Source organism: Leuciscus leuciscus (genome assembly GCF_965113295.1).
Source record: "Leuciscus leuciscus genome assembly, chromosome: 14".
NCBI lineage: Eukaryota > Metazoa > Chordata > Actinopteri > Cypriniformes > Leuciscidae > Leuciscus > Leuciscus leuciscus.
The window spans coordinates 10,874,934-10,902,921 of NC_138738.1; the positions used below are offsets into that span (position 1 = coordinate 10,874,934).

General features: G+C 36.9%; 2 protein-coding genes across 3 annotated transcripts; one reads left to right on the plus strand and one right to left on the minus strand.

The window, feature by feature from the left end:
- The first annotated feature begins 19 nt into the window (after window positions 1-19).
- rab44 (RAB44, member RAS oncogene family) lies at window positions 20-18,729 on the plus strand. 2 transcript variants are annotated; one of them, XM_082137099.1, is made up of 11 exons: window positions 20-681; window positions 1,423-10,812; window positions 12,331-16,343; window positions 16,444-16,526; window positions 16,604-16,716; window positions 16,809-16,922; window positions 17,283-17,364; window positions 17,445-17,559; window positions 17,712-17,810; window positions 17,923-17,999; window positions 18,100-18,729. In XM_082137099.1, exons 2-11 carry the CDS (start codon window positions 1,425-1,427, stop codon window positions 18,182-18,184), a joined length of 14,169 nt encoding a protein of 4,722 aa, XP_081993225.1. In that variant the 5' UTR covers window positions 20-681; window positions 1,423-1,424; the 3' UTR covers window positions 18,185-18,729. The 2 variants fall into 2 exon arrangements, with proteins under 2 accessions (XP_081993225.1, XP_081993224.1); XM_082137098.1 differs by having other exon boundaries at window positions 1,423-16,343.
- entpd8 (ectonucleoside triphosphate diphosphohydrolase 8) lies at window positions 18,722-27,494 on the minus strand. Its single transcript, XM_082137164.1, has 10 exons — window positions 27,133-27,494; window positions 26,725-26,859; window positions 24,885-25,002; window positions 24,645-24,795; window positions 24,378-24,537; window positions 23,127-23,357; window positions 22,733-22,999; window positions 19,825-19,935; window positions 19,545-19,679; window positions 18,722-19,243 (listed from the first exon to the last, which is right to left on the minus strand). The coding sequence occupies exons 2-10, from the start codon at window positions 26,848-26,850 to the stop codon at window positions 19,049-19,051; spliced, it is 1,494 nt and encodes a 497-aa protein (XP_081993290.1). The 5' UTR covers window positions 26,851-26,859; window positions 27,133-27,494; the 3' UTR covers window positions 18,722-19,048.
- Between the last annotated feature and the right edge of the window lie 494 nt (window positions 27,495-27,988).

The following is a 27,988-nucleotide window of genomic DNA, read 5'->3' on the forward strand; positions in this document are numbered from 1 at the left end:
CATTTATCAACAATGAATAATAGTTTTATGAATTAACACTAACCTATAATGCTGCAATAATAGTTCATATGCATTAATTAATGGTAATTAATTTAACCTAATTGTAAATGCTTTTCTTTAAAGAACAACCCAGAAGGGTATTTCAAGGTAAAAAATTAAATGCAGCGAAATATGAACATTTTCCTTTTAATGTATCATATAGTATTTAGAGTTTTAAATGGTAAGGTAAATGGGTTGCATTAGTGAGCTTTAAAATATGCGCTGGAGAGCCAGCAGAGTGATGTGCTGTTTGTTTTGGACATGCTTACATACAAAATGTTTGAGAAATGACAGAATATATGGTACTGTAACCACAAAAAGATTAAAAAAAAGAATATATATGTATATAAAATATAATATTAATGGTTCAATGTGCAATCAAATTTTCAAGGACAAAAACTTGTGTCTGAGTTGCACATGAAGAACGATCAGCAACTTTCTTACTGTATGCTTACCGTTCACACTTAAAATGCGATGCAATTTGTGTCAACAATACAGGAAGTTGAGGGTAGCAGCGAAAAGGAAGCTACAGCCCAGCTTTCTTCAAAAGAGAAACATAGGCAACTTAAAGTGTTCAGCTGTGTGCTCTGCTAAAACCCCCAAGACTGCAAAGTAGATGAATTCTTGAAGGATTACCAGAAGGTAACGTCAGTTTATCATGGTACTTTCCTTGCGTCACAAGTTTTAGGGGGCTCTGTTATTTGCATTTGGAAATGCAAAGTTTTACATGTAAATTATGTTGTTTTCTACTTAGTTAGTTTTCACATTGTTTATTTGCCATCTGAGTAGACTGTTGGTCTCGTACGCATTTTGGTATTTTTGTAATAATGTCATGACAGAATCTTTATCCATCTGTCCAACAATATGTGCATTTACATATAAAGTTTTTTTTTTTTTTTTTTTTTTTTTTACTGTTGGATTTAGATGATTACCTTAGTTGGAAAGGTGTTTCATCATTACTCATTTGTTTTCCATTTAGGATGTGAGATGCATCATAAGTTGTTATATATTGTAACTAAAACTGCCTAAAATGGTAAAATGATGCACATGCTGAATGGAAGGAGAATGCCAGTAATGACTACTGTAGTTGTAGAGTATAGTGGCATGATGGCGAGTGAAAAGAATGATAAATGTGTTGTTTTTGACACAATTGTTATATTGAAAATATAACACTTGACTTTATATTTATCTAGTATCTACTTATATCTAGCGTGTTAGGGTGCTTTGAGAGCACATGCGTGACATTTGTTATGAGTCATATCACTATGACGCATCACTAATGCTCTCTGGTTTCCTTTTTAATCGTGTTGTTATAAAAGTGTTAAAGATGTTTAGAAATGACTTATCCCCATTGTTTGTCTCATTAAATGAACATATGAACAGCCATGTCAGGTAGAAGATCCAAGAAGAACCAGAGACTTGGTTCATCTCGGCGAGGTCCTAAAGGTCTTAACAGAAATATTGAGAAAGATGATGATGAAGATGATGGGTTTCAGCAGATTGCAGAGAGTGGTGATGGGCAAAATGAATTTCACACCATCATTGACCATTCAGCCCAGTTTGATCTTCCACCAAGCTCAAGTATTGATCAACAAACATCTGTGTTAGAATGTCCTCCACATGCAAGGAGTTTAAAGGATTCGCTAATGGAGACTGAACTGCCAGAACGGAAAAGAAAAATGGGATCAACTCGCAAGAGTGCTGGTGGGTTTAAAGTTGAGAGGAAACTTGAGGTGAGGACCACTGAAGATTTAGATGAATATGTAACTCAATCAAACACATCAGCCTCTGAAGAACAACATCCATCTCTCACAGAAGACGAGCAATCAAGGTCATCAAGTTTTTCTTCCAATTTATCCCTTCAAACTGAAAGTTCTGGGTTGGGAGGGGAGCCTCGAGCAACTCTTATGGTTGTGGTTTCAGAAAATGAAGAAAAAGATGCAAAACACCATCAAGAAATAACCTCTCATTCATATGAGGTAGTCAGTGATACGCCTATATACAAGGCAATGGTGGGATCTGTCTATTCTGGTGCAGCTACAGTAGCTGAAAGTGATTTGTTGCGGGAGGATTCAGTCATGTTTAATGAACTAAAGACATTGAGTCGCCAAGAAACCCCATTAGCCAGCACCTCTGGTCAAAAAAGAAAGATGGGGTCAACCCGTAGGCCTCTCGGAGGGAAAAAAAGTGAAAATGTAGGTTTGCAAGAACATTCGAGAAGCATGACAGGGAATGAAAGGAAAGCAGAAGTCATAGACGAAGCAAATTTCAGCATGTCTGAAGAGATGGTGCAAACGTGGGATGATGTGGCAAGAGATGATCCATCGTCCCACTCAGAATCATCTTTGGTTTCAAATCAGTCTCTATTGGTTGAGAGAGCTGAGCTGAACAAGCCTGATGTTTCGGCTGGAACTGAAACTATGAACCATTCAGTTGCTTTTCCCCTTGTAGATCCAGAAAAGCCCCTACCTGAAACATCTAGCCACCATGGTACTCTATTACTCAACAAGGGATTGGATTTTAAATTTGGTTCAAACACTGAAGATTTTGATGTTCCAAACAAAGTTTTGGAAGAAGCAGGAAGTAATTTAAGTGATGACAATCAACATGTGCCTGATACAAGAAATGATACAAACACATCTCACAACTTTAGAGATGTAAACACAGTAGAAGGCAAGGAGGAGGTTCTAAAGCAGAAAGAGGAACCATCTAGAAATAATAAAACGAGTAGTTTGTCATCAAGACAGGATGCACAATTAGAGGAACTTGAGTTAAATTGTGAGAAATCTCCTTCATTAAGCCAAAATAATAACTATGATAATTCTACTGCTCAACTTATAGAGGGAGGAAATAGCAGTTTTGATGTGCCTGCGTCTACTATTAGCCATGCTAAACCCACAACAACCAACTCATCACATGAGATAAGTGATGCTGTTGAAGAAAGCCAAGAGATTTATGTTTGTGATGTTGCTTCAATGACATGCGATACTCTGACTGATTTAGAGTGTGATGAAGATGAAAGAGGATCTGAAACGGACAATGGATTTGAAATCACAGTCCAGGGTGATGCAAGAGATCACCATGTAATGGAAGTAAGAAATAATAAAGAAGACGGAGGAAAGAGCACTGAGACCATTTTGATTTCAAATCAGGAACCGTGTGAAGTTTCAACTGAAAAAGAGGAGTTACATAGAGAACAAGAATATTCATCAACTATATCTCGAACACAAAGTGGTCCACCACAAGATAATGCTGGGAAGATGCTAGAGATTGATTCTAGTGTCATTTTGCAAGTAGCTGTGGGTTCAGAAGAGACAGACACTGTTAATAAAGAAAGTAATATCAGCCCTGTCATTCCTGAAGATTCTCAAGATTCTTACAAGCTTACAACATTTCATTCAGAGACCCAGGAAAATGAAGGAGATACTGACATAGTGCCAGTAGGGGGAGACACAGACTTAGAAATTCAAACACGGAAAGAAACATTTAGTTTGGTGGATGAACCCAGTCCAGATAAATCTACATCACAAAGCTCAAAAGATGGAGCTAAAGAACGGGAGATGGAAATATGTGAGAAGAATGATGTTGGTCCTGTTGAAGGATCTGAATCTGCTCTCATACAGTCATCATTTAGTTTAGATTCAGTGTCTGAGGAATCCACGGCAGTAACTATCTCTCACATCACAGAATCACAAACCCTAACAAAAATGAATGAAGAGTCCCAGGAAGATACTGGAGATGTTGAAAGAGTGCCAGCAGAGGGAGATACAGAATCACACTCAGAAATTCAAACAGAAATCAAACCGACAGACTTAACAACATCTGAAGCAGAAACAACAGAAGAAAGCATCCGTCATGCTACTGTTTTAGTTGAAGAAGTTGAGTTTATTGTAGATACAGTTACAGTGGAGAGTAACATGACTGAGTCTGATCTGCTTCAAAATGATACTGTCACTGTTGCAAATCTGGAAACATTGAAAGTATCTGGAAATATTGAGAATGTTTCTTCTGTGACTGATACTGGTCTTCTTGTGCAAGATCCTGTTGAAGGATCTGAATCTGCTCTCATACAGTCATCATTTAGTTTAGATTCAGTGTCTGAGGAATCCACTGCAGTAACTATCTCTCACATCACAGAATCACAAACCCTTATAAAAATGAATGAAGAGTCCCAGGAAAATACTGGAGATGTTGAAAGAGTGCCAGCACAGGGAGATACAGAATCACACTCAGAACTTCAAATAGAAAACAAAACGATTGACTTAACATCTGAAGCAGAAACAACAGAAGAAAACATCTGTGAAGCTAATGTTTTAGTAAAAGATGTTGAAGTTATTGGAGATACAGTTACAGTGGATAGTGATATGACTACTGAGTCTGATTTTCATCAAAATGCCTCTTCCCCTGATGCACATGTAGAAAACTTGAAAGTATATGAAAATGTTGAGAAAAAAGTTTCAGGAGAAACAGACACAATTCCTGATAAAAGTGACATCGACATCATTCCTGAAGATACTCACAGAGAGGAGGCACACTCAAAACCGAGTCCAATTGCTCACAAGCGAAAAATGGGCTCAACTCGAAGGCCTCTCAAAGGGAATAAAGGACAAAGAAAGGGAATGAAATATCATGATGAAAATGAGACACTTGACAGTGAAGCCATGATGAATGTAGAGAAAGAAACATTCAGTTTGGAGGATGAACCCAGTCCAGATAAATCTACATCACAAAGCTCAAAAGATGGAGCTAAAGAACAGGAGATGGAAATATGTGAGAAGAATGATGTTGGTCCTGTTGAAGGATCTGAATCTGCTCTCATACAGTCATCATTTAGTTTAGATTCAGTGTCTGAGGAATCCACTGCAGTAACTATCTCTCACATCACAGAATCACAAATCCTTATAAAAATGAATGAAGAGTCCCAGGAAAATACTGGAGATGCTGAAAGAGTGCCAGCAGAGGGAGATACAGAATCACACTCAGAAATTCAAACAGAAATCAAACCGACAGACTTAACAACATCTGAAGCAGAAACAACAGAAGAAAGAATCCGTCATGCTACTGTTTTAGTTGAAGAAGTTGAGTTTATTGTAGATACAGTTACAGTGGAGAGTAACATGACTGAGTCTGATCTGCTTCAAAATGATACTGTCACTGTTGCAAATCTGGAAACATTGAAAGTATCTGGAAATATTGAAGATGTTTCTTCTGTGACTGATACTGGTCTTTTTGTGCAAGATGATGCCACTGAAGGATCAGGAGAGACAAACACAATTCCTGATCAAAGTGACACCAACATCATTCCTGAAGATACTCACAGAGAGGAGGCACACTCAAAACCGAGTCCAATTATTCACAAGCGAAAAATGGGCTCAACTCGAAGGCCTCTCAGAGGAGATACAGGGCAAAGAAAAAGAGGAGAATATCATGATGAAAATGAGACAATTAACAGTGAAAGTATGATCAATGTAGAGAAAGAAACATTCAGTTTGGAGGATGAACCCAGTCCAGATAAATCTACATTACAAAGCTCAAAAGTTGGAGCTAAAGAACAGGAGATGGAAATATGTGAGAAGAATGATGTTGGTCCTGTTGAAGGATCTGAATCTGCTCTCAAACAGTCATCATTTAGTTTAGATTCAGTGTCTGAGGAATCCACTGCAGTAACTATCTCTCACATCACAGAATCACAAACCCTCACAAAAATGAATGAAGAGTCCCAGGAAGATACTGGAGATGTTGAAAGAGTGCCAGCAGAGGGAGATACAGAATCACACTCAGAAATTCAAACAGAAATCAAACCGACAGACTTAACAACATCTGAAGCAGAAACAACAGAAGAAAGCATCCGTCATGCTACTGTTTTAGTTGAAGAAGTTGACTTTATTGTAGATACAGTTACAGTGGAGAATAACTTGACTGAGTCTGATCTGCTTCAAAATGATACTATCACAGTAGCAAATTTGGAAACATTGAAAGTATCTGGAAATATTGAGAAAGTTTCTTCTGTGACTGATACTGGTCTTCTTGTGCAAGATGATGCCACTGAAGGATCAGGAGAGACAAACACAATTCCTGATGAAAGTGACACCAACATCATTCCTGAAGATACTCACAGAGAGGAGGCACACTCAAAACCGAGTCCAATTATTCACAAGCGAAAAATGGGCTCAACTCGAAGACCTCTCAGAGGAGATACAGGGCAAAGAAAAAGAGGAGAATATCATGATGAAAATGAGACACTTGACAGTGAAGCTACGATGAATGTAGAGAAAGAAACATTTAGTTTGGAGGATGAACCCAGTCCAGATAAATCTACATCACAAAGCTCAAAAGATGAAGCTAAAGAACAGGAGATGGAAATATGTGAGAAGAATGATGTTGGTCCTGTTGAAGGATCTGAATCTGCTCTCATACAGTCATCATTTAGTTTAGATTCAGTGTCTGAGGAATCCACTGCAGTAACTATCTCTCACATCACAGAATCACAAACCCTTATAAAAATGAATGAAGAGTCCCAGGAAAATACTGGAGATGTTGAAAGAGTGCCAGCAGAGGGAGATACAGAATCACACTCAGAAATTCAAATAGAAAACAAAACGATTGACTTAACATCTGAAGCAGAAACAACAGAAGAAAACATCTGTGAAGCTAATGTTTTAGTAAAAGATGTTGAAGTTATTGGAGATACAGTTACAGTGGATAGTGATATGACTACTGAGTCTGATTTTCATCAAAATGCCTCTTCCCCTGATGCACATGTAGAAGACTTGAAAGTATATGAAAATGTTGAGAAAAAAGTTTCAGGAGAAACAGACACAATTCCTGATAAAAGTGACATCGACATCATTCCTGAAGATACTCACAGAGAGGAGGCACACTCAAAACCGAGTCCAATTGCTCACAAGCGAAAAATGGGCTCAACTCGAAGGCCTCTCAAAGGGAATAAAGGACAAAGAAAGGGAATGAAATATCATGATGAAAATGAGACACTTGACAGTGAAGCCATGATGAATGTAGAGAAAGAAACATTCAGTTTGGAGGATGAACCCAGTCCAGATAAATCTACATCACAAAGCTCAAAAGATGGAGCTAAAGAACGGGAGATGGAAATATGTGAGAAGAATGATGTTGGTCCTGTTGAAGGATCTGAATCTGCTCTCATACAGTCATCATTTAGTTTAGATTCAGTGTCTGAGGAATCCACTGCAGTAACTATCTCTCACATCACAGAATCACAAACCCTTATAAAAATGAATGAAGAGTCCCAGGAAAATACTGGAGATGTTGAAAGAGTGCCAGCAGAGGGAGATACAGAATCACACTCAGAAATTCAAACAGAAATCAAACCGACAGACTTAACAACATCTGAAGCAGAAACAACAGAAGAAAGCATCCGTCATGCTACTGTTTTAGTTGAAGAAGTTGACTTTATTGTAGATACAGTTACAGTGGAGAATAACTTGACTGAGTCTGATCTGCTTCAAAATGATACTATCACAGTAGCAAATTTGGAAACATTGAAAGTATCTGGAAATATTGAGAAAGTTTCTTCTGTGACTGATACTGGTCTTCTTGTGCAAGATGATGCCACTGAAGGATCAGGAGAGACAAACACAATTCCTGATGAAAGTGACACCAACATCATTCCTGAAGATACTCACAGAGAGGAGGCACACTCAAAACCGAGTCCAATTATTCACAAGCGAAAAATGGGCTCAACTCGAAGACCTCTCAGAGGAGATACAGGGCAAAGAAAAAGAGGAGAATATCATGATGAAAATGAGACACTTGACAGTGAAGCTACGATGAATGTAGAGAAAGAAACATTTAGTTTGGAGGATGAACCCAGTCCAGATAAATCTACATCACAAAGCTCAAAAGATGAAGCTAAAGAACAGGAGATGGAAATATGTGAGAAGAATGATGTTGGTCCTGTTGAAGGATCTGAATCTGCTCTCATACAGTCATCATTTAGTTTAGATTCAGTGTCTGAGGAATCCACTGCAGTAACTATCTCTCACATCACAGAATCACAAACCCTCACAAAAATGAATGAAGAGTCCCAGGAAAATACTGGAGATGTTGAAAGAGTGCCAGCACAGGGAGATACAGAATCACACTCAGAAATTCAAACAGAAATCAAACCAACAGACTTAACATCTGAAGCAGAAACAACAGAAGAAAGCATCCGTCATGCTACTGTTTTAGTTGAAGAAGTTGACTTTATTGTAGATACAGTTACAGTGGAGAGTAACATGACTGAGTCTGATCTGCTTCAAAATGATACTGTCACTGTTGCAAATCTGGAAACATTGAAAGTATCTGGAAATATTGAGAATGTTTCTTCTGTGACTGATACTGGTCTTTTTGTGCAAGATGATGCCACTGAAGGATCAGGAGAGACAAACATAATTCCTGATCAAAGTGACACCAACATCATTCCTGAAGATACTCACAGAGAGGAGGCACACTCAAAACCGAGTCCAATTGCTCACAAGCGAAAAATGGGCTCAACTCGAAGACCTCTCAGAGGAGATACAGGGCAAAGAAAAAGAGGAGAATATCATGATGAAAATGATACACTTGACAGTGAAGCTACGATGAATGTAGAGAAAGAAACATTCAGTTTGGAGGATGAACCCAGTCCAGATAAATCTACATCACAAAGGTCAAAAGATGGAGCTAAAGAACAGGAGATGGAAATATGTGAGAAGAATGATGTTGGTCCTGTTGAAGGGTCTGAATCTGCTCTCATACAGTCATCATTTAGTTTAGATTCAGTGTCTGAGGAATCCACTGCAGTAACTATCTCTCACATCACAGAATCACAATCCCTTATACAAATGAATGAAGAGTCCCAGGAAAATACTGGAGATGCTGAAAGAGTGCCAGCAGAGGGAGATACAGAATCACACTCAGAAATTCAAACAGAAATCAAACAGACAGACTTAACAACATCTGAAGCAGAAACAACAGAAGAAAGCATCCGTCATGCTACTGTTTTAGTTGAAGAAGTTGACTTTATTGTAGATACAGTTCCAGTGGAGAGTAACATGACTGAGTCTGATCTGCTTCAAAATGATACTGTCACTGTTGCAAATCTGGAAACATTGAAAGTATCTGGAAATATTGAAAATGTTTCTTCTGTGACTGATACTGGTCTTCTTGTGCAAGATGATGCCACTGAAGGATCAGGAGAGACAAACACAATTCCTGATGAAAGTGACACCAACATCATTCCTGAAGATACTCACAGAGAGGAGGCACACTCAAAACCGAGTCCAATTATTCACAAGCGAAAAATGGGCTCAACTCGAAGACCTCTCAGAGGAGATACAGGGCAAAGAAAAAGAGGAGAATATCATGATGAAAATGAGACACTTGACAGTGAAGCTACGATGAATGTAGAGAAAGAAACATTTAGTTTGGAGGATGAACCCAGTCCAGATAAATCTACATCACAAAGCTCAAAAGATGAAGCTAAAGAACAGGAGATGGAAATATGTGAGAAGAATGATGTTGGTCCTGTTGAAGGATCTGAATCTGCTCTCATACAGTCATCATTTAGTTTAGATTCAGTGTCTGAGGAATCCACTGCAGTAACTATCTCTCACATCACAGAATCACAAACCCTTATAAAAATGAATGAAGAGTCCCAGGAAAATACTGGAGATGTTGAAAGAGTGCCAGCACAGGGAGATACAGAATCACACTCAGAAATTCAAATAGAAAACAAAACGATTGACTTAACATCTGAAGCAGAAACAACAGAAGAAAACATCTGTGAAGCTAATGTTTTAGTAAAAGATGTTGAAGTTATTGGAGATACAGTTACAGTGGATAGTGATATGACTACTGAGTCTGATTTTCATCAAAATGCCTCTTCCCCTGATGCACATGTAGAAGACTTGAAAGTATATGAAAATGTTGAGAAAAAAGTTTCAGGAGAAACAGACACAATTCCTGATAAAAGTGACATCGACATCATTCCTGAAGATACTCACAGAGAGGAGGCACACTCAAAACCGAGTCCAATTGCTCACAAGCGAAAAATGGGCTCAACTCGAAGGCCTCTCAAAGGGAATAAAGGACAAAGAAAGGGAATGAAATATCATGATGAAAATGAGACACTTGACAGTGAAGCCATGATGAATGTAGAGAAAGAAACATTCAGTTTGGAGGATGAACCCAGTCCAGATAAATCTACATTACAAAGCTCAAAAGATGGAGCTAAAGAACGGGAGATGGAAATATGTGAGAAGAATGATGTTGGTCCTGTTGAAGGATCTGAATCTGCTCTCATACAGTCATCATTTAGTTTAGATTCAGTGTCTGAGGAATCCACTGCAGTAACTATCTCTCACATCACAGAATCACAAACCCTTATAAAAATGAATGAAGAGTCCCAGGAAAATACTGGAGATGTTGAAAGAGTGCCAGCAGAGGGAGATACAGAATCACACTCAGAAATTCAAACAGAAATCAAACCGACAGACTTAACAACATCTGAAGCAGAAACAACAGAAGAAAGCATCCGTCATGCTACTGTTTTAGTTGAAGAAGTTGACTTTATTGTAGATACAGTTACAGTGGAGAATAACTTGACTGAGTCTGATCTGCTTCAAAATGATACTATCACAGTAGCAAATTTGGAAACATTGAAAGTATCTGGAAATATTGAGAAAGTTTCTTCTGTGACTGATACTGGTCTTCTTGTGCAAGATGATGCCACTGAAGGATCAGGAGAGACAAACACAATTCCTGATGAAAGTGACACCAACATCATTCCTGAAGATTCTCACAGAGAGGAGGCACACTCAAAACCGAGTCCAATTATTCACAAGCGAAAAATGGGCTCAACTCGAAGACCTCTCAGAGGAGATACAGGGCAAAGAAAAAGAGGAGAATATCATGATGAAAATGAGACACTTGACAGTGAAGCTACGATGAATGTAGAGAAAGAAACATTTAGTTTGGAGGATGAACCCAGTCCAGATAAATCTACATCACAAAGCTCAAAAGATGAAGCTAAAGAACAGGAGATGGAAATATGTGAGAAGAATGATGTTGGTCCTGTTGAAGGATCTGAATCTGCTCTCATACAGTCATCATTTAGTTTAGATTCAGTGTCTGAGGAATCCACTGCAGTAACTATCTCTCACATCACAGAATCACAAACCCTTATAAAAATGAATGAAGAGTCCCAGGAAAATACTGGAGATGTTGAAAGAGTGCCAGCACAGGGAGATACAGAATCACACTCAGAAATTCAAATAGAAAACAAAACGATTGACTTAACATCTGAAGCAGAAACAACAGAAGAAAACATCTGTGAAGCTAATGTTTTAGTAAAAGATGTTGAAGTTATTGGAGATACAGTTACCGTGGATAGTGATATGACTACTGAGTCTGATTTTCATCAAAATGCCTCTTCCCCTGATGCACATGTAGAAGACTTGAAAGTATATGAAAATGTTGAGAAAAAAGTTTCAGGAGAAACAGACACAATTCCTGATAAAAGTGACATCGACATCATTCCTGAAGATACTCACAGAGAGGAGGCACACTCAAAACCGAGTCCAATTGCTCACAAGCGAAAAATGGGCTCAACTCGAAGGCCTCTCAAAGGGAATAAAGGACAAAGAAAGGGAATGAAATATCATGATGAAAATGAGACACTTGACAGTGAAGCCATGATGAATGTAGAGAAAGAAACATTCAGTTTGGAGGATGAACCCAGTCCAGATAAATCTACATTACAAAGCTCAAAAGATGGAGCTAAAGAACAGGAGATGGAAATATGTGAGAAGAATGATGTTGGTCCTGTTGAAGGATCTGAATCTGCTCTCATACAGTCATCATTTAGTTTAGATTCAGTGTCTGAGGAATCCACTGCAGTAACTATCTCTCACATCACAGAATCACAAACCCTCACAAAAATGAATGAAGAGTCCCAGGAAGATACTGGAGATGTTGAAAGAGTGCCAGCAGAGGGAGATACAGAATCACACTCAGAAATTCAAACAGAAATCAAACCAACAGACTTAACATCTGAAGCAGAAACAACAGAAGAAAGCATCCGTCATGCTACTGTTTTAGTTGAAGAAGTTGACTTTATTGTAGATACAGTTACAGTGGAGAGTAACATGACTGAGTCTGATCTGCTTCAAAATGATACTGTCACTGTTGCAAATCTGGAAACATTGAAAGTATCTGGAAATATTGAGAATGTTTCTTCTGTGACTGATACTGGTCTTTCTGTGCAAGATGATGCCACTGAAGGATCAGGAGAGACAAACATAATTCCTGATCAAAGTGACACCAACATCATTCCTGAAGATACTCACAGAGAGGAGGCACACTCAAAACCGAGTCCAATTGCTCACAAGCGAAAAATGGGCTCAACTCGAAGACCTCTCAGAGGAGATACAGGGCAAAGAAAAAGAGGAGAATATCATGATGAAAATGATACACTTGACAGTGAAGCTACGATGAATGTAGAGAAAGAAACATTCAGTTTGGAGGATGAACCCAGTCCAGATAAATCTACATCACAAAGGTCAAAAGATGGAGCTAAAGAACAGGAGATGGAAATATGTGAGAAGAATGATGTTGGTCCTGTTGAAGGGTCTGAATCTGCTCTCATACAGTCATCATTTAGTTTAGATTCAGTGTCTGAGGAATCCACTGCAGTAACTATCTCTCACATCACAGAATCACAATCCCTTATACAAATGAATGAAGAGTCCCAGGAAAATACTGGAGATGCTGAAAGAGTGCCAGCAGAGGGAGATACAGAATCACACTCAGAAATTCAAACAGAAATCAAACCGACAGACTTAACAACATCTGAAGCAGAAACAACAGAAGAAAGCATCCGTCATGCTACTGTTTTAGTTGAAGAAGTTGAGTTTATTGTAGATACAGTTCCAGTGGAGAGTAACATGACTGAGTCTGATCTGCTTCAAAATGATACTGTCACTGTTGCAAATCTGGAAACATTGAAAGTATCTGGAAATATTGAAAATGTTTCTTCTGTGACTGATACTGGTCTTCTTGTGCAAGATGATGCCACTGAAGGATCAGGAGAGACAAACACAATTCCTGATCAAAGTGACACCAACATCATTTCTGAAGATACTCACAGAGAGGAGGCACACTCAAAACCGAGTCCAATTGCTCACAAGCGAAAAATGGGCTCAACTCGAAGACCTCTCAGGGGAGATACAGGGCAAAGAAAAAGAGGAGAATATCATGATGAAAATGAGACAATTAACAGTGAAAGTATGATCAATGTAGAGAAAGAAACATTCAGTTTGGAGGATGAACCCAGTCCAGATAAATCTACATCACAAAGCTCAAAAGATGAAGCTAAAGAACATGAGATGGAAATATGTGAGAAGAATGATGTTGGTCCTGTTGAAGGATCTGAATCTGCTCTCATACAGTCATCATTTAGTTTAGATTCAGTGTCTGAGGAATCCACTGCAGTAACTATCTCTCACATCACAGAATCACAAACTCTCACAAAAATGAATCAAGACTCCCGGGAATACACTGGAGATGCTGAAAGAGTGAAATATGAAAATGTTGAGAATAAAGTTTCAGGAGAAACAAAAACAATTACTGAGCTACGTGACATCAACCTCATTCCTGAAGACTCTCACAGAGAGGAGGTACACGCAAAATTTAGTCCAGTTGTTCACAAGCGAAAAATGGGCTCAACTCGAAGACCTCTCAGAGGGAACAAAGGACAAAAGAAAGTAGAATTGTCAGGAGAAGAAGACACAGAAACACTCTCAGAAATTCAAGATCAGGATAATGTGGTTGATCACAATGTGACACAAGATATTATGAATATAAGAGATGATGAAAATGAGGAGAGAATGACCACAAAGCTAGAGGATATGTCATTGCAGCTATGTGATGATTTAAAGCAAGAGCAAAGATCAGATGTATCTCAAACACAAACTGGTCCAGCACTGGATGATACTGGCTCAAATTTTTTAGATGTCCCTGAGAGAACTGCAGATTTTGTTAGCGACAGCCTTACAAGTCATTCTGATCTTGTCTTGTCTGATGCCCTGCTTATGGAGGAAACTCAAATTCATGTGTCATATGAGGATGTTGTCAAGGGTGACACTTGTGTACCTCCAACAGAGGTAGTTGAAATGCATTCAGTCTCCAACAGATCTTTGCAGAAGAGAAAATTGGGATCAACTCGGAAGAGAGGAAAGGGGATGGTACATGAAGAGGAGGTTGAAGAAGAGAAAGAGGGAGACGCTGAAAATACAACAACTGATGATGGTACCACAAAGTCTGAGGAGAAATTAACTCTTGAAGAATCCATTACAGGATCTCTTGTACATCAGCAAGCATTAGGTTCATCTGCCGGTAAAGAAAGCCATGACATTCAGGAGGTTGCAAGTAAATCAGACGTGCAGACAGAAAACTCAGAACAAAATGATCAAAATCAAGCTGCTCAGATTGTTTCAGACCTTCCTTTGGGAGATGTTGAGACATACTCAGTTCCTGAACAAAGTGAAATCACAAGCATCATTTTTGAAGAGTCTCACAGAAAAGATGTACAATCAAACTCGATTCCAGCTGTTCAAAAACGAAAAATGGGGTCAACACGTAAAACACTCAGAGGGAACAAAGGGCAAAGAAGAGAAGTAGAATCCAAACAAATGGATGCAGAGAGTAAAGGAATGGCAAAGGTGCAGGATACAGACCCACATTTAGCAATCAGTGATGGAGAAAATAAATGTAAACTGGATGAACAAAACTTCCCTGTTGAATTTTCTGAAGATGGAGTGAAGGAAGTTTCTCTCAATATCCATGACTCATCTGAGGTGAGTAAGGAAAAGGGAATGGAGAATACTGTAAATGACAGTAGTAGTCTGAATGAGGCAATCAATCTCTATGGGGGGACAACGGACAAATTTGTCTTGACAGTCAGTTGCGAAGATATTCATCAGACCATGTCTGCAGATTACCTTGATCAGCATATTCATGGAGGATCAGAGCCTGAACAAACTGAAACCACGTGCCAAGTTTTTCCAACACAAGTACTAAAAAACATTCAAGATGATGTTGTTCATGAAAACAGCTCTCAAAAAATACCCTCCACCCAAGAAAAGAAACGAAAGATTGGCTCCACTCGGAGAAATCCTCGAGTAATGCATGGAAAAAACATGGGTGACCAGGATGATATACTTGATATGGCAATGGATAGAGAAACTAAAAAAGCAGAGGATAATTTGGATGAAATGCCTTTAGCATCAAACATTAGTCAGCCCAAGGAAATGTCATCAGAAGCTGCCAGTACCATAGATCTTGAATCAGAAATGTTAGTTAGTGCAACTGATTTAAAAGGAGGTGAAAATGATTATCAGAACAATTCTGACCCCAATAGAACAACTGGACCTGGAACACCTGAAAATACTGAAAATCAGTTAGTAAGTGTTGATGTTACCAAACATCTACAGCCAGAGACTGTTCCAGTTGAGAAAAAAAGGAAGATGGGCTCGACTCGAAAAGTCGGGGGAAGAATACGGGGGAAAAGAGATGTATATGAGGACACAGAGACTGCAGAAACACATCTGCAGATGTCTCAGGACTCTGAAATGAGCCTAGTAGGAAAAGCTGTAGGAGATCAAACAATTCACGATCACTCTAATCTGTCAGAGGATTCACTTCTTAGTGAGATAGAGAGAGCTTTAAATAAGACTTCTCAAAGTTCATCGAATTATGAATTGATCGTCAATGAGCCAAACTCAGATGACTTAGTGAGTACTTCTCATCTCAATAAGCCAGAAAACTCAGAAATCAAATCTCTTCAGCTGAAACCATCACAGAGCTCCAAAACTCACAGTGAACCAAACTCACCAGAAAGACGAAGAAGAAAAATGGGGTCAACTCGCAAGAATCCCAGACAGCAGATCAAAACAGAAAGGGAGGATGAAGACAAAGAGGATGGGGAGATAGAGGAGAACTTAGAGGCAAATAAGCAAGAAATGAAGAACCTTGAAAGAGTTGAGACGTCTGTAGTGCATAATATCCCTGAAAATAAACTGAATAAAGAGTATCTTGATGTCCCCAGTGCACACACAAGTAGCAGTCAGCTAGAAGAAAGCAGTAACCCTATTGTCCAAGAAAGGACGTCGCCTTCAACTAAAAGGAAGTTTGGGTCCAGACGCACTAATAAGGGCAAACAAGGCCTTGGTAGGCTGGACGCTTCTGAAAAGAGCGAATTAGGAGATGAGGTCGAGGACAATATGCGCAGTGATGACTTAACGGTATGTTAAACTTCGTTAAATGTCCATAGATTTAGTACTTCAATCTTTTATGGAAATTGTATTTGTTTTAAAAACACTAATAAATGTCTGCTTTGTTAAGGTTTGTGATCCGCATCTCAGCTTACAACCAGAGAGTCAGCCAATTTTCCAACCGATCTCTGAGCACAGCAACATGGAAGCCAGGTATGACAGAGAGCTGTATAAGAGTTCATCCCATATCTCTTTTATAAAAAATAAAATCTTTTTTTCTTTTCTTCTAGAAATGAAGAAGCTGCTCCAAAAGGCACTGGTGCTGGTCTTGTTTCTTTGGACCAAATCATAAAACATGATAGAAGCACTGGAACTAAGCAGACAATAAATTTAAAGAACAGGAGTGAGCAAAGTCATAAAACATTGTCCTGTAAATGAATACTTATAGTTTAATATCTAATACTCATGTCAACAAACTCTGTCATATAATTTCAGATAGTGAATTACAGTTTAACGTGGTCATGGTGGGAAACAGCTGTGTGGGGAAGACTTCCTTCATAAGACGCTTCCATGAAGGGCAGTACACTGAGGATTACCGGTCCACTATTGGTGAGTGTTGTGATGGAGAGGAGGAATTATTGATTACTGAAGTAAAAAGTTGCTGCCTTAAATTAAGTACAATCAACTTACAATGAACTTAAATTATAATAAACTGACTTAAAAATTAGTTGAAAATTGCTTAACTTATTTTGATGAGTTAAAGCAATTTAAAAACATTTGTTGTCATAACTTATTGATCATATAATTATTTTTACTAAATAAATTGTTATTATTAAATGAATATTATTTAGTTACTAAATAAAACATACTATTTCTGAAAGAAACCCTAAAGGATAAATGTATAAATTCACATTATAACTTAAAGCTATTTTGTTTGCATACATGACATTAATAATGTGTTGCACCCAGGTGTTGATACCTTTATACAGACTGTTGAGCTGCCTGACAGAACTGTTAAACTGCAGATATGGGACACAGCAGGTCAAGAGAGGTAAGACATCAGAACAAACAAAACATGATGAAAAAAGAGCTTTGGCGGTGTGTGATTTAACCCCAAAAAATCTTTGTAAGGTTTCACAGCATCACCTCACAAGTGTTCCGCAAGGCTGATGGGATTCTGCTCATGTATGAAATCACATGTTCAAAGAGTTTTATTTCTGTACGAGATTGGATCTCTGAAGCTCGGGTAGACATTGTTTTCATTCCTTAAATTTCCTTATATTTCAGTCAAAACATCAGACCTTATATTTTCTAGTAAATCTAAATTGTGATTTTGCTGAGAAACTAGGCTATATCTCTGTTTCCTCCCCTTAATTGTTTTATGACAATGTCACACAGGAAAAGGCCCCTGATGATGCCATCATGATATTGCTCGGAAACAAGAACGATTCTGTTGAGCGTAAAGTCCAGATTCAGGATGGGGCGGATCTGGCCAAAGTAAGAGTTCATTGTGACTTCAACAGTACTGTCTTAGTTGTTTTGCATAAATCTATTTCTACTACATCTATAAACTTTTATAAAAGATTGGTTGTATTTTTCCCTTCATTAGGAGTATAATATACATTTCATGGAGTGCAGTGCTGCAACTGGGGCTAATGTGTCAGAGTCCATGTGGGCTCTTGCAGAGTAAGACTCAAAACAAATAAAACCCATTACACTAATTATTACTCATTTAATATGTGTGTTTTCTATCCATGCATAATGACTCATTTCTCATTGTTACTAGGTTGTTAGTGCAGCGCAAGAAACGAAAAGAGGAACACACAACATTAAGAAGAGAACCACCACCGAAGAAATCGGGTTGCTGTTAAAAACACTCTCCCACACACAGAGATGAACTACGGTTCAAAAGTTTTAGTCAGTACATTTAAAAAAAGAAAAAAAAATTATACTTTTATTCAACAAGGATCTTTCACAGGCATTTTAATAAGAACAACCATTGAGAAATGTTTATTGAGCACCAAATCAGCATATTAGAATGATTTCTGAAGGATCGTGTGACACTGAAGACTGGAGTAATGATGCTGAAAATTCAGCTTTGCCATCACAGGAATTATTTACATTTTAAAAATATATATTAAAATCTTATTGACCACAAACTTTTAAAGGTAGTGTACAAACACTTCGCAAAAAGCAAAGGCAAAATATAAGCTGCTTATATATCGATGTTTAAGGGAAATATAATTTCAGTGTTTTATAAATATGTACAAAGCACAATAATGGTTTCATTTTTATAATATCACATATAATAATGTAACTATAAATGTATTTAATGTCTGTTAAATGCTTTAAGTCCAACTGTAAGTGCTGAGTGGAGGTGAAAATGAATACAAACAAATAAAAAAAAGTATTATGATTCAGAGTTTATAAATGATGAAAAATCTCTGTGACTCAATTTATTGAACTATTAGCTAGAACAGAATAAATCATTGAGGTATAACTAGTCAGCCTTCAAAACAAGACACTACTTTAAATAACTTAAACTCGCAAAAAAAGCTATATTTTTGGCAAGTCATCTAATTTTTGTTATCATAAAGTCAAAATGTATAGATTCATTCTTTGTAAAGGAAACATCTCAAACAGTAGTCAAAAGGGTTGCTTGTTGATCTTCATATCTTAAATATAAGCGATAAATATTATTGTAAACATACACATTCACTCATGACACAAACAACTTAGTGCTTTGGATCACGGACAAACAGGATGCCTATAATAAGTAGACTGAGGAAGAGGGCAAAAACGATGAAGAAAGTCTGAGCCGCCCATTGACTGTGCGCCACTCCTGTCACCGCTCTGGAGCGTTCAGAGGGAATCATGTTGGTCAGGTTCAGCATGTATCCCAAAGTCCAACCAACATCCGTGTCTGCTACCTGTAACCATCATAAGGTCATATGAGTACAAATCCCCATATCACACTGATAAGACAGGCTTTATGTCAGGGGTGCCATATAAAGGGCGATTCCTCAAAGTGCTTTCTTATACTGCTGGAGCAGAGGTCATCATGTACATTAATTGAGGCACATGGTATGACATCAGTTTATGAGCTACTGTCATTGTGCTTTTGAGCAATGGAGATTACATTACAGTCCCATATGATTTATGAATCACTGAACAGCTGCATTGCAATAAAGGAAGACTAATAATTTACATTGAAGAAACTGTTTTCCTTACCTGTTTCTCAAAAGAGATTTGATCCCAGGTGTTATTGAACTTGTATCCTTTCAGTAGAATAGTCATAATATAATGAGCTGAAGCACAATAATCTCTCAGAAATTTCGCCTTAATGGATGGATTTTCAGCAGTGAGCTGCGGAAAGGAATAACGGTCCATGAATTTTAGGATCAGCATTATCATATAAACTAAACATTTAATCATATGTGATCACATCGCGTCTGACCAGGCTTTTTACTATAAGGATTACAATGTATTGTGATAGTATCTGTGGACTCACAGTGGTCCAGTTTTTGTTGCAGTGAGTCTCAATAGTGGAAAGAACCCGTGTCAGTGGAGCTTTTGGGGCGAGACCAAGGAAGTCAAAGGTGTAGAAGTATGCTGAAAAAGCCTGTGATGAACATGAAACATAGTTATTTTAAGACATGGAAAATATGAATTAAAGCAAAAAAAAAAAAAAAAAAAGAAGAGGATAACTTATAAGCTACTTCTTTATTTGTTAATTTAGTAACCGCTCTGATGGACTAAGTTCAGTGAAGGATTCATCAAAGTGAACAGTGCTGGGAAGATTACTTACAAATTGTAGTCGGTTACTAGTTAGTAACATAATCAATTACATTACACATTTAAGGTAATATAATTGGACTACTTTTGGATTACTTTTAGATTACTTTTGACCTAACTTGCATTACAATTTACGATTACGTTTGACCTAACATTGCATCAGGGTTTCCCAGACTGGGGTTTGTGATGGAAGAACAAGGGGTTTGTGAGTTTAATGAAAAGCTACACTCAAACGAACTTGTTGAACGAACTTAATTAAATTAAGGAAAGGTTTTCCACGAAATTGAATTACATTTTTCCAACAAAATCGAATTAGTTTGAAATAATTTGTTGTAATCTTGTTGTATGAATTTAAATTAATTTAGTCAATCCTGCTAGATAAAGTCTTGTCAGGTTAACTACATTTAGTTTTTGTCCTGCCTTAAATCACCAACATTATAATTTTAGTTAATTTGACTCTATGGTCACTTCTAATGATGGACACTACTAGTGTTCAATTGAATTAAAACCATTTTTTACATAGTAATATAATATTACTTGAGCAGGTCTGCGAGTGAGGTTTACACAGTGTATACTGAGTGCCCACAGCCCGTACACAAAGTTTATAGCACATCTAGCGCAATATTGAGCCCACAGCCTAAACACAGTCGCCACTCTTCTGCATAATGGTAACCACAAAATTCAAAAACATTACAGAAAGTACTCTAAGTTTCTAACATAACTGAACATTAAACACTAACATTAACTAAAAACATCTTTCCATTTACTGAAAAACACATAAAATAACACTTTTTCCCTAAATTGACCCTCTTAATGCAGTCCCTTGCAAAGCATGCTGGGAACTACAGATCCACTGCCCAGTTAGATGTCAACAACAATGATTCATGTAGTTTTCACACAAATGAATTAGGTTGATTGAACACAATTAAATTAAGTTGTGACAATATTAAACAATCGTGTTACTTTTGCTTATTTTAATTAATTATTTTAACAAGAGGCCAAAATTCATTTTTTGAGTGACATCTGGTTAAGACGAACGAAAAATATTCATGTTGACTCAATTAAAAAAAATTTGGTAAACCAAATTTTTTTTAAATTACATTGATTACATTTAATGAAATTAAGCTGGAATCATTTCTATGAAGGATTGTGTCGTATATGCTCATTTTAATGAATGAAATTGAACAAAGAGCTAAAATCATTTTTTTGAGTGTATTAATTATATCATAAAATCTAATTTAGAAATAAAAACAATCAAAATAAAACACTTACTAAAAAAGATGACATTTTGGTTACACTTTATTTTAAGGTGTTCGTGTTACAATGTAATGATATATTTAAGTACTGAGTAATATTAATTAACTACATGTACTTACTATAGGGTTAGGATTAGGATTAGGGTGTCGTTTGGGGTTTGTTGCATGTAATTTTGCACAATTTACAGCAATTCCTATAGTAACTACATGTAACGTGTAACAAGGACACTTCTACATCAGAGAACCGTGAGCGTAATTGTATCATTGTCGTTATTAATATTTGTATTTTATTATTGACCTTACTTATTAACTTACTTCAAGTAAATATATTAGGTAAAAAAGGTTCAGCTGACAAAAAAGTTGGGGAATCCCTGGATTGCATTTAATTATGAAATGACGGTTATTTGTATTTGAATGTGATTGACATGTGGTTTGCCTTCCAAAGACAGGTATACGTGGTTAAATGATTCTCTGAGTGATCATTCAAATGATTAGATATGCAATGCTGCAATGTTCTGCATTTTGAGAAAACACTTCTTAAAAGGGAAATGATTATTGTAATTCCAGTGATCAAATGCTGTATGGGTCTCAGATGATATAGGCACATGACTAATGGCTGGTTTGTGTGTGAAATTCCACAAACTTGGAAGACCCTCTGAACGTATAAGCAGCAGACTCTTTTAGAAAGGAAAATTTAAAATAGCAGGGAGAATCAATGACTCATAAATGATTTACTGCCATTGTGAGAATAACATGTAATCATGTAATCAATAAAAAAGTAACTATAGTCTGATTGTGAGTAGGCTATATTTTAAACAGTAATATAATCTAATTACAAGTACTTCATTTTTTTTATCTGATTATGTAATCAAGATTACATGTAATAAATTAGTGACTGTTCATTAAAAGAACTGGCTCAATCGTTCAGGATTTAGACTGCGTTCGTCACCCTGCATGTTTTTGATTAACCAAAAAGTCATTTGTAATTTAATCTGATCAACTGGCTGCATTGAAGCCAATGTTGTTTTCGTGTGAAGTCCTCTAGGGCAACTTGTTTCTTGACATTATTTAGAGATACACATCATATTTAAGACGGCAGATTTATAACTCAGGTCAAATATTATTTCCTTTGCTGTGGCAGGAAACACTGCAAAATAGACTTAATCAAATATTGTATAGCATTTTGTGTTTTTGCATGTCCATGTAAGGTAATGTAAAATACATTCAATATAAAATAAGTTGGGTTTTGTGTTATTCTATATCTTCCCACAGTAATTGTGTTTTCATTTCCTTCCTTACATTAAAACTCCTAACTTAAATATAATGCTATATTAATGAAGTTGATTTGATAAGGAACGCAACACTCACAAAGAATTCGCCATTGACAGGAGGTTGATAGGCACCATCGATACCGCAGTCTGGTGATAAGGCACAGTCGGTGAGGTTAACAATATTCTCCATTAGAGAAAGACATAGGGATGAATTTCCCGTTCCTGAGAAAGTGACTATAGCCGTGGGGTTAAAATTGTTTGGTTTGGCCACACAAGGGGAGTTGTAAAGTTCAGCCATAGTAACATTGAGTATATATCCTTTGTGGTAGCATGGGTGACTGATAACAGATGTTGGTCCAGCAGCCTGGATGAAGCAAAAACACCATATCAGACGTTTAATGTATCCATAATTTAAGACACTTTCTTTCTAAACCTACATAACAGCGCTAAAACTGGTATGGTACAGATACGTGAGGCCTTTAAAAACCAACCTTGTGAAGGTATGCCTGAAGTTTCTTCAAAGCCTGGTCCTTGCCGTAGCACAAGTAGCTGTAGGTGTACAACTCATACTTGTATCCATAGAGCTGGAGATTAAAAGCTGAATCTGGTAATCTCACTGGGTCTTTTGGGGTGAAGGAGATCTGTGTTGATGCACCACCGAGATCTAGAGCTCCAAGGATCTTTCCTGCTTTAGGGTGGAGCCAAAGGCCCTCAAAAGTGTGCTGCAAGGAAAACCATTAAGAGGTAATGGATGTTCTAACAAAGGGGAGTAATTAAGAGTCATTAAAATAATTTCTACTGTTTATTGATTGGTTTGATTCAGTGTTGGCAAAACAACTTGGAAAGCAAGAATGAATATAGTATCGCAACTTCCATTGTACCGATGTTCAATGGCCTTTAGAACCAATGGCAAATAAAAATATATGAGATGATAAGGACATGTGACCCTGGATCACAAAACCAGTCATAAGTCGCATGGGTATATTTGTGGCAATAGCCAACAATACATTGTATGGGTCAAAATGATAGATTTTTCTTTTATGCCAAAAATCATTAGGATATTAAGTAAAGATCATGTTCCATGAATATATTTTGTACATTTCCTACCGTAAAGATATAAAACATTTATTTCTGTGAGTGAATGCAGCACAATCGCAAACATAGATGGAAAACTTTAAAGGCGATTTTCTCAATGTTTAGATATTTTTGCACACTCAGATTTCAGATTTTCAAATAGTTGCATTTCGGTCTAAATATTGTCCTATCCTAACAAATCACACATCTTATTTGGAAAGCTTATTTATTTAGATTTCATGTGATGTATAAATCTCAATTTAAAAAAATTGACCCATGTGACTGCTTTTGTGGTCCAGGGTCACATACAGTATAGTTTAAAGTTATTGATGTTGCATTGATGTTGGTTGTTCAACTTTCTTTTTACTTAATGAACTATTGTTCTAAACACATAGATAAGTGTACAAATTTTTATCTTTTTCAGAATATTAAATTACTAAATATTAAATCCTGTGTTTGCATGCATGCGTGTGTGCGTGTGTGGTCCTGGTAAACCCTACATTATGGGGACAGAATGTCCCCCAAAAGATGGCAATATCCGAAATCCTTGTGGGGACATTTTTTGGTCCCCATGAAGAAAACAGCTTATAAATCGTACTAAGAGATATTTTTTTGAAAATGTAAAAATGCTGAAAGTTTTCCATCAGTACTGGAAAGCCATTAGTCACCTTGATAAAGCTCTCCAAGAGGTAGTTGATGGTGATCCAGCCATAAGCCCCCTCCTCCATGCCAGAGAGTATTCTGGACCCTCGGAAATCAAATTGATAACTTTGGATTGTTTTGGCGACTTCTGCGAGGATGCTGTCTGCTAGACTTGGGTTCTGTAATCTGTGAAACCGATAACACTGATCATTTATGCTAAATTAATTTTTCATTTCATTTTCATTATTTTCATTTTTATGATAAATCAACCAGATGTTGATCAGCTGATTCACCTAAGAAGCCGCATGCCAGCAGTGGCACCAAGGTACACAGGTGTTGCCTTCCGCTGTCCTTCTGGTATCACTGCTTTGGCAATATCCAAGCATTTCTTAAGACTTTCTCCGGCTGCCGGAGGGTTCTCGACATAGCTTGATATGCCATCACCTATTAAAAAAAGAAAATAAATACATATGTACTTGAACTTGCAGCATAACAGAACAAAAAGCTGTCTAAGTTTCCAGTGCTGTCCTCACCATCCACATCACAGCTCTGTTTCTGAGAGACTATTCCAGTGTTGTTTTCTTTGTTCCCCAGCCACTGGTACAGGAAGAGGGCCGTATGAGTGGAGCCGGCATCAAACACTATCCCATACTGAGGAAGTCAGACAAAGAGTTCCTTAAATTTGGGCGAAACTTGATTTATTGGGTGTGCTTACTTTCCTGAGAGAAGCAAACACATCCTGAGAGAAAACTTTTGACAACATCTAGGGGTGTAACGATACCCTCATGTCACGAGTCGATACATATCACGATACTGAACTCACGATACGATATTAATGCGATACTCCAAGACATATGATAAAAGGTTAACAAAAAATGTACTGTTGATTACAATGCTAAATTTGATATTACATTGTGTGTGTAAATGAATAGGATGGACTTGGTGCTGAAACCCAAAGCACAGGAAAATAGAGACACCAATAAAAAAATATTCATGAAAATACAGAATTATTTTAGTTGAATATGCTTGATCTCTGTCACTGACTAGATATATTTACAATAATGTAGGACACTTTTACTGGTAACATCAGACATTTAGCATTATCAGGACCCACAAATATTCCCCCATTGCATTATTATACATTATATTTAGTAGTTTAATGTTGTACTGACACTAAAACTCTAAAAACTTTTTTCAATACAGATTGTCACTATGTCACATGATACATATTGTTGCGTTTTTGTATTGCGATATATTGTGACACGATATATTGTTAGACCCCTAACAACAGCTATATCATATTTATGTTATTCCACAGGATAAATAAAGCAGTGCTTCACTATTATAGTTTGTGGTGAGAAATTAGAATTTGTTTGCTTGTTCATTATGCTTGTGGTCTTAAAATACATGCTATGCATTTTTCCTGTTGTTACCGTGGATTGTTTTAAGAAACCGACTTTTCATGTGTGAAATTTACATTACTGATTTTTCAAATAATAGCACATTATAGATATTTTGGTAATATACTTTACAATAAGGTTCCATTTGTTAACATTAGTTAATGCAGGTCTCATGAACAAATAGTGAACAATACTTCAACAGAGTTGATTAATTTAGCTCAATTTTAATTTCAAATATACTTGTATATTAACATTTCAACTTGGGCTATGTTATCTTGTATAGCTGAAAAGTGTTATTTTGCTGTTTGTTTTTAGAAGGTTTTGTACATCTTTTTGTTGGTCCTAGTTTTATGATAATGTTTAATCAACAACAAAAAAATATTTTTAAACATTTGTTTACTTTAAATGATTCAAAATACGGGTTAAATGTGTGTCCTTAAAAAAATCTAAATTCTACTAATGAATATCTTAACACTAAACAGTATGTTTTAAAGAAAATATAATAATAATGTGTTCATTTAAATATGACTAGTGCATGTGTTCACAGGGATGTCATGTCCCGATCCCATTTCCCTTATTTCTCCCTCCACTTTCCTGTCTCTTATAAAATTCCTGTCTCTTATTGCCTCTACAAAAAGGGTCATGAATATTTTTTTAAAGCAGTGAAAAGTTGATCATGAAAAGGGACTTTTAAAATATTTCAAAGGCATTGAATTGTAGGAATGACCAGAGTAGTCATGCTTACAAATATCCTCAGTCGCCACCAACACATATTTATAATAATAGTATCCGATAAAGCAAATACTGACATCTGTTTCAGGTGATCTACATTAAATAAACCACACTTAGGCATGAAAAATAACTTGGTAGGAAGTTGTCTGGTGAATGCCTCCTACTTGGGTTGACTTACTCCTAATCTAAAGTCTATACAAAACCACATCGTGACTGACAGTTGAGCGTATTTGCTTTGCACCTGTGTTGAGTATGGCTGATCCAAAGTCTGATGATTAGCAAGAGAGAGAACCAAAGCGATGATGGTTGAACAAGCTACGGCTGCCATTGCAGCACCCAATACTATAGCTTTCATCTGAATTCCCATAACTGCAGTCTGTCCAGAAACAAAACAAATAAGCACTACAGGTACGACAAGTTCATCAACATATGGAAAGTTCATTTCATGGCATGCCACAGTTAAATAGTCAAATCCTGGTTAAGACACAATAATTTATAGCTTTGTTTATACTTCACATGCCCATTCAAGTCTACAAGTTTAAGAGAGTGAATGATTAACCAGATCTTCCACTGATCATTATTATTTTAAAGCTGAATGGCAGGTCGAGACATATAACATAACAGATCAGAGAAAAAGCAAGTGTCTTACCCTTTTTCTTCTCCTTTACCACTTGAATTTTCTTTATGAACACACGTATGAGACGTGGCCAAATAAAGAAGACAGGTATGTACAGTGTTGTTACCTCCAGACCTTTACTCCAGCCGGGGCCTCTGAGAACTGACGTTATACTCCCACTTCCCCAGTATATATCTTCAGCTCATTACACACACACATAACACACTCACTAACTTTTCCTTTTTCACACACACAGTTAGGAGCTACACACACACACTCCCTGGATTACAAACTCAATGCTTCATTGGACCGCATATTTTCTCTTATTTTTTATGTATTAATGTCAAAAGTTGAATTGAAGTTTTCTTAAAGAATCTGACAGGACGTCCTTTGATATGTGGGAACTGATAAACAACTTTATCTGAATAAAACCGATACCATACGCTAATCTCATCCAATAACAACTGTTACTTAATAACTAATCTCTCTGTGACTCTGCTGTGTTAAAGTCCTTGGTTTAACATTGTAGCACAACACAAATTTACACAGGTGGACTAATTTATACAGATTTGCCATTTGTAGCTAAAGTTGTGTTAACACTGTCAGAATTAAACCTCCTTCACAATGTTATAAAATCTGATTAACCTACACTAAAAAGTACTTAGTTTTAAAAAAATTGGCTGAAAACAGAAAAGCATACACTCATTGAAAAAAAGGTTCAATGGGGTTTATAGGCTTATATATTCTATAGGTGCTTGACTCAATTTTAAATAATGCGCAAAAAAAGGTTTAGGACAAATGTCTTAAATTGCATGATATACTTTCATATTTAATGGGTTATTTCTAAATGTAATGTTATTTCTAAATTATGTTTACAAGCTGTTTAATT